Source organism: Fundulus heteroclitus, chromosome 4 (assembly GCF_011125445.2).
Source record: "Fundulus heteroclitus isolate FHET01 chromosome 4, MU-UCD_Fhet_4.1, whole genome shotgun sequence".
NCBI lineage: Eukaryota > Metazoa > Chordata > Actinopteri > Cyprinodontiformes > Fundulidae > Fundulus > Fundulus heteroclitus.
The window spans coordinates 6,507,190-6,521,387 of NC_046364.1; the positions used below are offsets into that span (position 1 = coordinate 6,507,190).

The 14,198-nt window shown below is 39.3% G+C and overlaps 1 protein-coding gene across 1 annotated transcript in view; it reads left to right on the forward strand.

The window, feature by feature from the left end:
* Positions 1 to 5,658: 5,658 nt before the first annotated feature.
* LOC105931903 (protein kinase C-binding protein NELL1) overlaps positions 5,659 to 14,198 on the forward strand; it is a 269,740-nt gene continuing 261,200 nt past the window's right edge. Inside the window, exons 1-2 of the mRNA XM_036135703.1 lie at positions 5,659 to 5,662; positions 5,858 to 6,041. Coding sequence (XP_035991596.1) covers positions 5,659 to 5,662; positions 5,858 to 6,041 — 188 coding nt within the window. The remainder of the gene's footprint in view (positions 5,663 to 5,857; positions 6,042 to 14,198) is intronic.

Sequence of the window (14,198 nt, forward strand, 5' to 3'; positions counted from 1 at the left end):
TACTTAAGTATTAAAAGTAAAAGTACTTGCCAACCATAATACCTAACGGCTTATATAATGTCATTAAGTGTACCTATCGTATTTAGTTTTAATAAATCAGTAATGTACCATTTTAATGAGCAATGCTGCAGATAAAGCATGTTTTTGTTGTGTTTACCCCCTGTGACAGTTTAGATTTAGATATTTTATTCTATGCATCAGAATTCCAGGGATGACCTGCAGGGTTACATGTAAAAATGCAAAATGAGAGAGCGCGCGTTTTTTACGTCACCGCGCGTTTCCAACCAGAACGCGCGATGACGTAAAAAACGCGCGCTCGCGTAAAATACGGGTTGGAACTGCGCGTTATTGTACGGACGATAATATGCCTAATCGGCTTGCCATACGGGCGACAACTCCTCGCCGCTTCGCCTAAGCAAATTCCTGCGGGAAACACTGCCATATTCTAATTTAATGAATATGACTGTAACTGTTACATGGAGATTATTTTAATGGCGCTAACATTTATTTAATAACCAGGACGTGAAGGAGTTTTAGCGTCAACTTATATGTAACATTCATGGCGGGAGACGTGATCACGACCGCAGTAATCACTGTTACTTGGTAGTTCATGCTAGCTTATAACAATATACAGTAATCGTATTATTTACTGCAGTCGAGTTCAACAAAAAGCTTGCTAAGATTACATAAAACTTCACTAACACAAATTAATTTAACATCGATAGCGTTTAGCAACTTAACTTACCTCAATATGTTTTTTCAAATTTGATGGTGAATTTTTGAAAGATAGAATTTCATGCTTTCGGGTAAGGCAAAGGCGGCATTGGAATCTCCAGGAAGCGTTTTAAATAAGGCCATGGGTGGGGCAGGTCTTCTGGAGGATGACCTTGGACTCCATTCTGGGAGTTAATGATTCTGCAGGTCCTGCGTACTGTGCTGCTCTTCTTGAGGGAGGGCCTAATGGTTATTTCCCGCTTTGGATTGGTTCAGCGGACTGATTCTGCTCTCGCCATTGGATACTTTCAAACTAACGAACAAATCAAAAAACCTAAATGCGTCTTGGATGTAACGAGTAACGAAACGCTGTATAGAAATGTAGTGAAGTAGAAAGTACAGATACTTACTGTTAAATGTAGTGGAGTAAAAGTAGAAAGTATCCATTATTAAATCTACTTAAGTAAAGTACAGATACACGGAAATTGTACTTAAGTACAGTAACAAAGTACTTGTACTTCGTTACTTCCCACCACTGCCTAAAGGTGATGCTGGGCTCCACAGCAGAGACTGGAGGATATGTCACAGGTCTGCTGATGTCACTGCTCATTATGCCCATCCACTAGGCAAGGTAAGTTTCTCCAGGCATCTGTTTCTCCGGGATGAGCTGCAGACTGAAACATTTCCTTGCCAGCTACCTGGATGGTGAACTTTGGACTGCTGTAAAAAACTCAACCTTTATCTGATTTGTGCCTGTGGCAAAGACTGGAGCATTATGTGGTGATGTGCTTATCTGGTAGAGACATGGTCACACAACTTTTCTATATCAAACCAGACTGAAGTCACCGTAGACTTGACTAGCTTCATCTTTGGTGAGTGAAGGCTCTCTGGACTTCCGCTGAGCTCCTCTTCCTCGCTGCCACTTAAAGGCGACATTTGTGAGAGTTTGCCAGGCTGGGGGAGGACCCGCCAGGCTTCTGATTAAAGTGATGAGCTGTAAAATCGAGACTGTGAGGGGGGGGGCGACAGCTGCCTGCTGCCTGCTATGCTAAACTTCAACCTGACTGCTGGTTGACAAACCATCCCACTCTACCTGTTCCTCCTGTCACTGTAAATGGTTTTGTTGATGTCGACAAGAACCCAGGAGTAATGTATGCAGCACAAGCTGTTAGAATTCCCCCATTTTATCCTTCCTCGTCATCAGTGCAGTGATTGCGATTCAAAGAAAAATAAATGCTCTGGTTTTAGCCTTTTTTTCCCTCCAAATTCTGGCTTTTATTGCACTAGCAAACTGAAGTTTAATATAACTATCTCAGTTTATTGTATCACAGCAAAGAACTATATTTTAAGTGAAATACTGAAGGTGCGCTATTGTGCCTTCTATAAACATTAAGGATAGGTCAGTGGGCTATACCAAACATGTTCATTGTTTTTTTTTTTTGCACAAAATCATTCTTACACTCACACTTCATACATGTGAAAATGGCTGCCAGCCGATGCACAATGGTACATATATCTTTGACCCTGAGTCAGACCCAGAAGCAACTTACTGTAATGAACATAGGGGAAAAAAAGGTTCAATTCCTCCCCCAGAACTGGGGGCTGCTGAGAAATAAAAATTCAAATGATGTTGCATTAAATCGTCTGGACTTGCTGATATAAATCTATCCTTCCTTAATTAAAACAGCTTTCCCTGAAATACTTTAATGGTTTTTGACATTATGAATTCCTCATTTCTCCTGAAATGCAATATACTGATTACCAGTGATCAATAGACCTTGGCCTTGTAGACAAGTACAGTAACTGTGGAACAAAAAGATTAAAGAAAAGTGTGTGTGTATATATATATATATATATATATATATATATATATATATATATATATATATATATATATATATATATATATATATATATATATATATATAGGGACATGGTCATTGTGACTGTTTCAGCGAGCGATAGCGACCTTTTGAACCAGTCTTAATAAGTGACTGAAGAAACCAAAGAAGCTAATTACTGCAGGAAGCTTAAATTAGTTTTTTCTCTGCTCTTTTGTGTTACCTTACATGTCTTACATCTATTCAAATCACCAGATATGCTGTATGAGGTGTTACTCTGGGTATGACCTGAGCTGTGCTTCAGTCAGTTGTGCTGCATGTAAACAAGACCCCTAATGTCATAGTTACTCAAAGAACTTTTGGTTTTAACAGCACGAGCTAACAAATATTATTGAGGTGCCTGTATTTATTTATTTTAGCTTCTAATATCACAAAATGTTTTCGATTTATATGTAAAATAGATTGTATTGTCAGTTTATTAAGCTATCAAACTTTTTGTCCAAAGCTGCAATGTTCTCTATCTCAATCTTGGATGCATCATTATATTATCTGTAATTGATGTTACAAAGAAAATGTTACAAAAGCTGTAGTGCATGTTAAGCTGTTGTTTGTTTCAGACGATCCTTAATGGTAATCACTGAAGTTAAACAGTTGATTTCCTGAAGTCATTTGCAAAGAATGCAGCTTGCTTTACTTAATGCACAACATTTTTTTGGATAGAACTTATTTCCTCAATTTGCTGGTATAGATTATGGCTGTGAAGAGGCAGAACCTACAAATGTACTATAATTGAACTGATAAATAATTGTTGCCCTTGAAGTTTGACTGCGCTGCTTTTTTTTTTTTTTTGTCAGTTGGGTAAGGGTTAAGAAATCTAAGGTCTGACTGTATTCTTGCACCGTTAGAACAGGGCCTGTGTCCCTGTGGATTAAAGTGGATGATCTAATGTCTGACTCTGGTCAGAGAGCCTGCATGTTGAAAAAGTCGGGGGCTGAGGGAAGTGACTCTCCATCAACTGGGCTGTGACAGTGGGGAGGCTGAGTGTGAGGGCAGGCAGGCTGCTGTCACCCAGGGGAGATTTAAAAGCCCTTTGCTTGAGACAACTACAGGCTTCTCTCTACTGGACTGTCTGTCATGTAAAGCGTGCATTGTGGAAGCTCCTGAGTTGCAGCTCTGGTGGCTCAGGCACTTGTACCAGGGACTCTGCGCGCACACAAGTCCTCCCTAATATTGTTGTTGGGTTTATGCACAGTTTGGAAACAGGCTAATGAAATTGTTATCTGGTACTAATGATTATGCAGCAGGTCCTGTGAATCACATGTGACCATGATCATTTGTAGGGGCATTTTTGATCTGATCACACAAGCAGCTCATCCTCCTGGCCTGATTCACCTAGCATGCTTATACGTTTTAATGCAGAACCACATCTCCTGCGCAAACCAGCTAATGTATTCCACACCTTCCTATGTGGTATTCATATAAAATTAGACGTATCAGATATCAGTCCATGCCTTAAAGAAAGTTTAAATTAGATATATTAACAGATATATGAGGAATTCAGAACATATAGAGCCTTATAGTTTTGGTATACCCTCCAACACCATTGTTGGTCTGCCTTTTGTTGAAATGGAGCAGAAGGACACAATGCTATGGGGAAGTAGCACTCTAGCATTGCCTAACTGAGCGTTTGGCACTGTAGCAAAAATACCTTTATCAAGGCTAAGCAAGGCTACCAATGATATTTTTGGTCTTGTTGAAAAATCTCATGTCATGTATGCTATGCATGGGTGCTGCTGCTACACAGTTGATGCACATCCACCTTAATTATCACAGTAATAATATTGTATTTATATTAACGATACAACAAAATCTCCCACTACGGTATCAAAACGCTTCATTTACGTTGACTTTCTGTATGTCTAAAGCTCAAAGTAAAACTGACAGAATTACCTACTATCATCAGAATTGTTTTCTTAGTTCCAAAGTGAGCCCAACAGTTTTACTTTCACAAATAGAGCATTACCGCTTTCGCTATAGTGCCCCCACTTTATACGCATGCCAAAAACTTTATTGGACATCATTTTGGGATTATTTCAAATTCAGTGGACACGGAAATGGAAAGGTAAGAGAGAACGAAAGGAAGGGAGAAAGGTGAGGCAAAACGTTAAAAAAGGAGAGGTGATAAAAATAGAGAACACAAGATAACATCTTCACAGTCTGCTTCTACACATGCAGAGAAAGAGAGATATAAAGAATAACAAGACACAGACACAGAAGTATCACAGGTACTAACAACTAACGCCTATGATAACGTCTCTGAAAAATGCACAGTATTATTTAATACAAGGTCTACCCTGAGCTGTAGGGTTTATCTGTATAGAAGTGTATCTGTAAGCATCTGTGGATGTACGTGAGAGTGTGCTTGTACATGTAAGGGTTGTCCATAAAAAAATTGCTCAATAAAGGTTATGAGACGCCTAACCCTAACCGCCTAGAGCGCTGAGGCCAGACCAGAGCGTTCAAACCTCATTCTCAGTTGATTCTAATATGATAAAAGAGATAGAAAAGACACAACATCATGGCAAAAGTAGTCCTCCAAGACTGATGTTTCATAATGCTTTGAGCCCACACCCTTGATCGAAATTCACACGTGCTATTCTTGTTCCATAAAATCTCCTTCATTTCTTCATATTTGGACCCATTTAGCATGCCTTTTTTATTATAAAGCCATGCAAAGCAAAAATTCTCATGTTTGTTGTTTTGGTTCCAGGTACAGGGCTGTGAAATAATTAATCTTCCTTACCGGTTTGTTAAAGACTTTTCTCCCTGGACAGAAACTGACTTTGGTTCTCTTGGTACCCTGCTTAGAAGTGCTTTTATTGTTTGGTTCTGTTTCTGTCTAATAAATATATTTGCTTTTGATTTTCTTGCCTAGTGATTTTTTTTGCAGTTTGGTTCATCTTTAGTTAGTTAGCTTATCAGATACGTAGCCAAAGCACTTTTCTCCACTAAGAGTGCCATTCCTCCATCTCATAGGATACAAAATTGTATATTTGGTGTACAACTGTTCAGTTCTAATAAATAATTATAAACATGTTTCTAAATGGGTGATTGAAGAATGACACAATCAGATAGACATATTTTTTACAGTACATCAGACAAACCTGGCGTGATATTGGAGAAGTACTGTGCAAGAGCAAAAATGCCACTTTGTATTTTGCCATGTAAGACTGGTAATATGTTTCTTATAGTGGTGACAGGGGCACATAGTGGGGCCAAGACAGTGCACTGGCTGTGAAAAGAGTTTAACCTTGATTTTATTTTATTCCTTTTAGATGTTGGGAGGGCAGTTCACGCCCCGCCACACATCACAGAGAAAGTGGTGCAACTTTTCAGGAGTAAAAGCGAATTCACCTTCTTGGCCACCATCCAACAGAAGTCCTCCACATCAGGAGTCATATTCTCCATCCACGAGTCAGAACACAGGTAATCCTTCCATAATCCCCTACTTCTTTTCCTCCGGCTCCCTTTCCCAAGATATGTTCTTGCAAGTATTAGAGAGTGCTGTAATCTTCCAATGAAACCCAAGTTGGAGCTCTCATCGTACCTGAAGCTGGCCACAGACGGCTGTTGGTGAAACGGTGTTGAGCAAAGAGCAATGTGTGATTGTGTAAATGTCAGTCTGAGTCAAACTGTAATGCTGATTGGCTGCAATGATGCTGCATCTCTGCCTGTATACTCGGAACTGAAAAAGACCTAGTTCATATTTTTAGTCTAAACTTTGGTGTGAACTACCAAGCAATCTGATGCCTCTCATAGTGTATATATATATAGACTGAAGTGTGGAAGCCTAACTAGAGTGTGCTACCTTATAATGAGCTGCCATAAACATCCAGTGCAGAAAATGTCTTTTTTTTTTTTCTAAAGTGAAAAATATTCGTATGCAGGTGCAGGAAGACGTCTTTGCTAAATCGGGGTCTCAACGAATTTGAGACAGCGGGCTAATTGATACTGCAGAACTCTGTGCTGTAAGACATAAGCAAGTGGGAGCGTGAAAGCTCCTTCCAGCCCCCTGAGAAACTCCACAGCCGAGAATTGTTTTAAAGGGCAGGCAACATTGATTTTCCTCTTGCCCTCTGAAGGTAAAAGCCTACAGTTCTGTGAGACATGCAGCTCGGTGAGCTTGTGAATGAGTACGTATGGGCTGTTTGCAGAGCATAAAGACAAAATCAAAGTCATACACAATGGTTGACCAGATAGACCCTCACCTGATGGACACACCTTTGAAGAGGATGTTGGTCTTCTAGAGTGTGACACAAAAGGTCTTAAAAAGCAACACTTTCAACCGGTGTGTTTCAGCATCATGGGGTTTAGACTGATGTTAACTGATGGTATCAAAGTTAAGGATTAAAGAACTTCATGTTGCTGACATTTTTGGCTTTTTTGTCAAAACAACAGACCAATGATGCACAAACAAGGACAAAATTTAGCAAAGTGTAGAAATGACTGCTCTTTACAAGTAAATCTGTGTTGCTATGGGGCTCAGTTTCAAATGGGCAGCTATTTGTATAGTATAATAAAGTAACAGCTATCCATCAATTGTTGTTACTCGCTTCGTACTGTGTAGGCTCTCAGAATTTGGAGAGCCAATCTCATCCCTAAACATCAACACAATACTGTGCTGGACATTTGATTGCAAAGGTGGCTTACGTAACAGTGCCTTGTAAAACAACTCAAACCCTATTTTCACTTTCCCACGTAATTGTGATGTGGAAGTAAAATGGTTGTCAGAATACTTTTCAGATTTGTGTTCATCCCTCTTTATCTAAATCCACTTAATAAAATCCATTAGAACCAGTTGCCTTCAGATCACTTTGGACGTTACTGAAGAGTCCACCGGGCTGTAATTCAATCCGAGTATAAATAAAACTGTTCTGTGAAGGCCTCAGAGGTTTGTTAGAGAAGAGCAGTGAACAAATAGCATCACGAAGACAGATGAACACAGCAGTGTCAGGTTGAAAGCTTTAGAGAGGTTTAAAGTAGTTTTTGGTTATAAGGCTTTGAACGTGGCACAGGTTAGTCTTTAGTCTGAAAATGGAACCTGCAAACATATGCCCAGCCACCAAAACCCACAGGATGGGCAGGGAGAGCATTAATCAAGAAACCAACCAATAAATAACTACTGAAGAGCTGCGGGGAGACACAGGTCAGGTAGGAAGACCTGTCAAAATGGCAACTGTTAGAAAAAGAAAGCCACAGTTAAAAGAAAACCATAAGAAACATGCAGTTCTCTGCAAGCCAGGTAGGCGGATACAGCAAATTAGTTTTTGTCAAATTATGCCAGAATTTAAGGTTTTGGTTTGCGTGATGTGATGTGTTGCAGAAAGCTAAAACGTTTTAATGTGTCAGAATGGACAAGTACAGACCTAATTCCCCTAAAAAGATAGCAACATTTGGAAATTTCTGTTCACAAACACTCTCCACTAAATCGGATTGAGAACCAATTATCAAAAAAAAGGGCAATAATTGCCATGTCTAGGTGTATAAAGTTGGTAAAGACATCCCCAAAAGACCTTTAACCAACTACAGTGAAAGATAATTTCACAAAGTCTGGAGAGGCTGTAAAGATTTTTATAAAAAAAAAAAACAGGTTAAAAAAACAGTTACTTATTCTCCTTTCCAATTATGCACTGTATGTTAGTGTACGGCTAAAAATCCCCAATACAAACACAGTACAATAAAGTTGGTGGTTGTAATGTGACAAAATGCAGAAAGGTACTTTTTTAAAGGCAATGTAACGTTTTCATCTACGCAGTAGCAACATTTTAGGTACCAATCTGTGTCTTTGCAAGCTTTATTTGCATCTTTGCGGACACTCTTTTCCTTCCCTTCTGTTTGAAACTCACCAATCGCTCTGCACAGAGCACTCCTGAGAGGGCACGTCTTGTCTTCGTCTGAGCTTTTAAGGTGACCCTGAGAGTTTATTTTCAGTCCACTCTCCTTCTTTCCGTCTTCACTTTCTCTGTGACATAACCTGCAGGCATCATTGTTGCACAGTGGGCTGACCAAACAACAGCGAGGCAAGGCTAAATGGGGCCACTTGACAGAACTGCTCTCCTCCTTCAGGCACAATGACACGCATCATGCAACATATGTATCTCAGAGGAGTGCTCGGACTAAGCAAATGTTATATTAGAGACACTCAGCCACACTCCAGCAAACCCAGTCGTCAGGCATGCTAACTTCAAAGCTATTTACCACCTTTTAACTGGAGAGAGATGGATAGGTTGCAACGTGGATGTTATTTACAAAAAGTTCCAATTTAGTTTGTTTTTCTGCTTAATTTATAAACATAAAAAGTGTTTATAATTAAGTAAGAATTTCCTTATAAAAAGAAAAACAATTTTTTTTTCAAAAACATGTTTTTTTTTATCATGAGTTTACACATTGGCAGCCCTCCGGCTAACAGCACAATAATAATAAAATTTGAATTTACTTTTTTCCTAATAAATATTTTTTATTAACACATCATGTGTTTTTCAGTTTATTATGCACCTCTTTGGTGCCACCATCTTGTTCAACATTAGTTACCATGAGCCGTTACAGTTCCTCGTTTTAACTAGGTTAGCAGTCGAATCGGATCATTAAAGGAGGGCTTTGCTACCATTGTTTGTTGCTGTTTTTAAAAGAGAGAAAAGAGAAGCAAAATCTTTTATATCATATAAAGTTAGTGAGAAAGAAAACAAAAAAACTAGTGAAAATCTTAGTTTTGAATTGTTTTATATCATTTACCATCTAGATAAAAAAAGGAAGTGCACGCCTTTACACAGTCTGTACAAATAGGTATTGGTTGGATTATTTAGTGAAATCTGTTGTTGTGCTAAGAGAGCCAGAATGTCTGTATATAGCATAGATGTGCTCAAAAGCAGAGAACAAAGAAAAGGAGGAGGGGAGACAGTAATTTGAATTGATTGCTACATTTTTATAGTGTGTGTGCTACATTTGGTTGCTGGCTGCACACAGCCTAGAGGTTGCATTTCAAAACAACATCCTGCACACTGCATCAGACATGGAAAATACGGACACGTTTTCTGCAAAAAAACAAAATACCACCGCACGTTTGCACAGATCCATAGTGCATAAAGAATACAAATTAATTTGGTTGCAGTACAGAATGCAGCATGCTTTGCATGGCAGCAAACGGAATTAATTATCTGATATGAGGCAGCTTGACAAATCAGGCTACACAATATAAGGAAAACATTCATTAGTGATGTTACTGTTGAATATTACAGTGACTGTCAGGGGCAATTAACCCATGCTTTCCTGGCTCATTTCATTATCCTCTGTAGCTAAGTTTTTCCTGATCTGATCATGAGCATTTTTGATGATAAAAGGTATCAGGGAAAAGAAAGTCCATTCGACTTCAGTGTGCAAAGAATGAAGAAGTTGGCATATTGGGGACACTGGCCAACCATTGCAGCTAAGCAGTCCTTTGCACTGAATTATATTGAAATAACACATCTGACGGGATGTTTTCACAAGATATTATAAGTTTTCCCCAAGTCCTCTGACAATGGAGAAAATGTTTGGATTTTCTGACAGGCTATCATTTGTGCCGCCACATCAAATACAGAAAGTTCCTGTTCTCTTCCAGGTCTTCTGATTGTTTGGAGATTATCCCAGAAGACTCAGTATTAGTTGATCAGGCAGATTGACACGGCCAGCAGCCTCTGCCAATGCAGTTGTGCAAAGTAGTGATCAGAACGCATAACAAAGGGACAGAGAAAACAATCTCAAATTTAACAATGGCCGTTTGTGAAGTGATAAACTGTACACATCCACTAATGTGCTCAATGCATGTGAATATTTTCTGCTCTAATTGTTTTAAACAGCTAAAATCAGCTAAAACTGGAGGGCTGTCCGACTAGCTGTTACTTGTAAACTACTACTTGTGAAAACTTTAGCTGAACCCCACTTATTTGCCATGCCATGCTGTTCTTCTCTTATCACAGAGTGAGTTGGTATACCTATTGTGCCTGTAAGTGCTCTCAGGGATGAATGTAGGGTTTTCAGTTTAACTGAACTGAACTGAATGAAAATATTTTTGCACAGGATAGAGTAGGCCATATTTTTTCCCTTCCGTTTTATTGATTGGATTTCTGTAACACGATAAAACCCAGAGACCCTTGAATCTTAATGTTCTCAGAAAGCATAATAAACCTTTTGCAAGTTTACCGTTTTCCGATCTGTCGCTCTTTTACAAACTTCGTGCGTCCCAGAAAGCAGACATTCAGATGCAAATCTGCCCAAGTTGCAGCAGGCTGCAGATATTTTGAGGCAAGCTGTCCTGTGACGTAGTCTGCCACACTGCAAAGTAATTAAATTGGATGAGATGAGAAGAATCTCGACTGGCTTGGAGCAGACCTGTGTTGCTTTGTGACCGCAGATCTGCTCCCTTGAATAATCTCTGAAGGCCCCATTAGAGTCCTCTGCTGATGCCCATTCATTTCCATTAAAACTCAAGCCCAGCATTCAGCCAGCTTCCCGACAGCCAGCGCAGCTCTACAACTCAGCCAAATCCAATCACACGTTCCCTCTCTGTCTTATAGCTACTTACTTACATCTTTCTCTCAGCACATCCAAATCCACCCTTCTTTCCTCCCACCTCCTCTGCTAACTGAGTTTTCACAATATGATAATAGCCTTCTCTCTGCGCTCTTCTCCTCACCCTCAAAGCGAAAATATCTTTTGAATGGAGACGTTTCTCTGAAGTCATCGCAACAGCAGAAGTGTTTTTTTTTTCTCTCTTTTTGTGCCAAGCGCTGGGGAACATGGTGAAAGGTTTATTGATGCTCCAGTTGGTTGAATACAACAAAAAGAGATGATTTCTGCCTAGACAGCAGTTTTCCTGGTCCCAGGAATGCTTTCATTGTCAGCAAGTGGCAGAAGCTGTGTGATGAACTAACTCAAAGCGTAGTCTCTTTGCTGCTCTTCCCACCTTAACACTCAAACGCTAAAGATGCACAGTCTGCTCATCCAGCTGCTCTGTTCGTCTGCCGGCCCCTTTGTCACTCTAGAAACCTGCTTCTTTCTTTGCACCTCAATCCAAACGGCGCTCACAGGTTATTCTCTTTAGTGAAATATGCTGAGAAGAGGGGGAGGGGGGGGGCACAATTTTCCCTACTTTGTTGTAAGTTTGTGAATATTTGCGTGCACAGGGAGAGCAAAAGATTTCGCAGAATTATTTTTCAACTGGCATTCAGTTGAGCAATACATTAAATCCTAACAGGTTTCACACATCTGTCAGCATTTTCATCAGGTTTAGCGGCTCAAAGTTGCCAAGATTCATTGAAATCGTTTACCTGTGAGGATGGATTAATGGGATTCGCCTCCAAAAATACAGAGAATTGAGGGTTTGGATTCTGTAATTTGGGAATATTAAGTTAAAAAAACTAATTCTGTTCATCATTGAAATCACCACTGGGCTTTAAGTTTAACTTTGTATTATTGTTGAAAGAAGATTAATAAAATAAGAACAGAGATTTTAACAAGTCATGACATACTCTTGCATGAAGGAAAGATGTTTATAAAACATGGTGGAAAACAGAAGGCTATAGATGAATAGACACTTCTTTTCCTGGAGGAAAATTATTTTGTAACAGTAGTGTTTAACATGGATTTGTGCATTTAGAGTAGGGTTGTGTGATACAGCTGAAAAATGTATGCATTTTCTATTCGTATTGATCAGGTGTGTATCACAACTGTTATTGTTTTGTTGCCCAGCTCTAATTTAGAGAATAATACAATTAGACCTTTAAATAGATTATTTAAAGACAAAGAAGTATTCAAAAGAACAGACTATAGTTACAGTGTGTGTATATATATATATGTATATATATATATATATATATATATATATATATATATATATATACATATATATATATATATATAGATAGATAGATAGATAGATAGATAGATAGATAGATAGATAGATAGATAGATAGATAGATAGATAGATAGATAGATAGATAGATAGATAGAAGCACAAATGACAACAGTACTGAACATTACTAAACACCAAACACCAGCTCACCATTAGGAACCCTTGGATAAGACATCAGGTGTTTTTGGTAAATTCGGTCACTCCTGCTTTCTCTATCGACATTGTGTATAGCAGTATGAAATTTGGAAAAAGAGAGCTGTTCAAAATCCAGGATGACATCTGATGTAGTTTCCAATTCTGAGAAATTGCTCTGAAAGAAACAATAAAATAAATAAATCCCATACAGAGATATCTGTCCACAAACGGAAGGTTACTGTTGGCCGATGGTGTTACATCTGGGATGCTGGCCCAGCTGGAAGCATGAATGCAAAAGTGCTTTCAACAGCAATCATGTTTAATGCTTACCTAGGTTTTTTTAAAGGCATTTATTCATTTTTTCTTGATTGAAGTGTATTTAAAACATATCAAACAGTGACTTTACAGCCAGGATGCATACTGTAGCTGAACCCCCCCCCCCCCACCATCTCTTATTGTTTTCCTTATTTACCAAGACAGAGATCGGTAATCTTTATCAGTCATTTATGATGTTCTCATTAGGAGAACAGCATGGGGCAGTACCAGACCAGATTCTGGAGTACCATCACACCCCTACCTGGAAGCCATAATACAGAATATTATTCCAGATCTGACCAGTTGTTGCAGACAGACTTGACCAGGTTTTGCTGACAGAACCAGAACTGACCAGGAGATGCAAACAGAGGTTGACTTGTGAAGCAGGCAATGTTGCAGGCAGAATCAGACTCGACTAGAAGTCGTCGATGTGTTCTCAGCGCAGGCAAAGCGAAGCAGAAAAAAACCCAGAAGAAACTTTTACCAGGCGGTGCACACAAGCACTATTAAACAGAACTAGTGGGGCAGGGCAAGGACAGGTCCAAAGGATCAAACTTGCAGAGCGACGGGAAGACACCGGGAACCAACATGCATGCAGAGATACAAGACGAGCCGTTCTGGCAGGGGTAGGTTGGCTGAGGCACGTGTAAAATGGCAGTGTGACAGGTGAGCAGAGTTGGTATAATTTAGACGATCCAGGTGGAGTTGATCAGGTGCTGAGTGGTGGCTGGGAGGGGACAGAGCTGATTGATAAAATTAGTCCAAAATGTCCAAAACAAAACCAAAACTCCAAAATCATGACTTTTATTCCTCATACTTTCAACTACAAGGGTTTTACTTCCCATGATTTTGTCCAGTTCTGTTTTTTGTAATAAAAAAAACAACAACTTTAAGGCATTGCATCTGTTTTTATCCCACATTGAGATGGGATGAAAATAGGAAGTATTATTATTGCCAGATCTACAGCTTACTCTGTGGTTTATCACTCTTGGCCAGAGGTTCTGTGATGTCTTTGCTGGTTGGTGGTGTGTTGCCAACTCACGTATTGTTGTTTAACTTTCTCTGTTTGTTTTAGAAAATGTGTACTGGATTTTCAAAAAAAGTCTCAGCCAATCATATATAATTTGTTTAAACGTTGGAGAAATAAAGCCTGCCAGTATCAACACTGAATGTATGATCTTTTCTGTGCAGTGGGGGATGAGTAAAGAGGCACACCCTCTCTACCTCAGTACCTGTTTCCACAC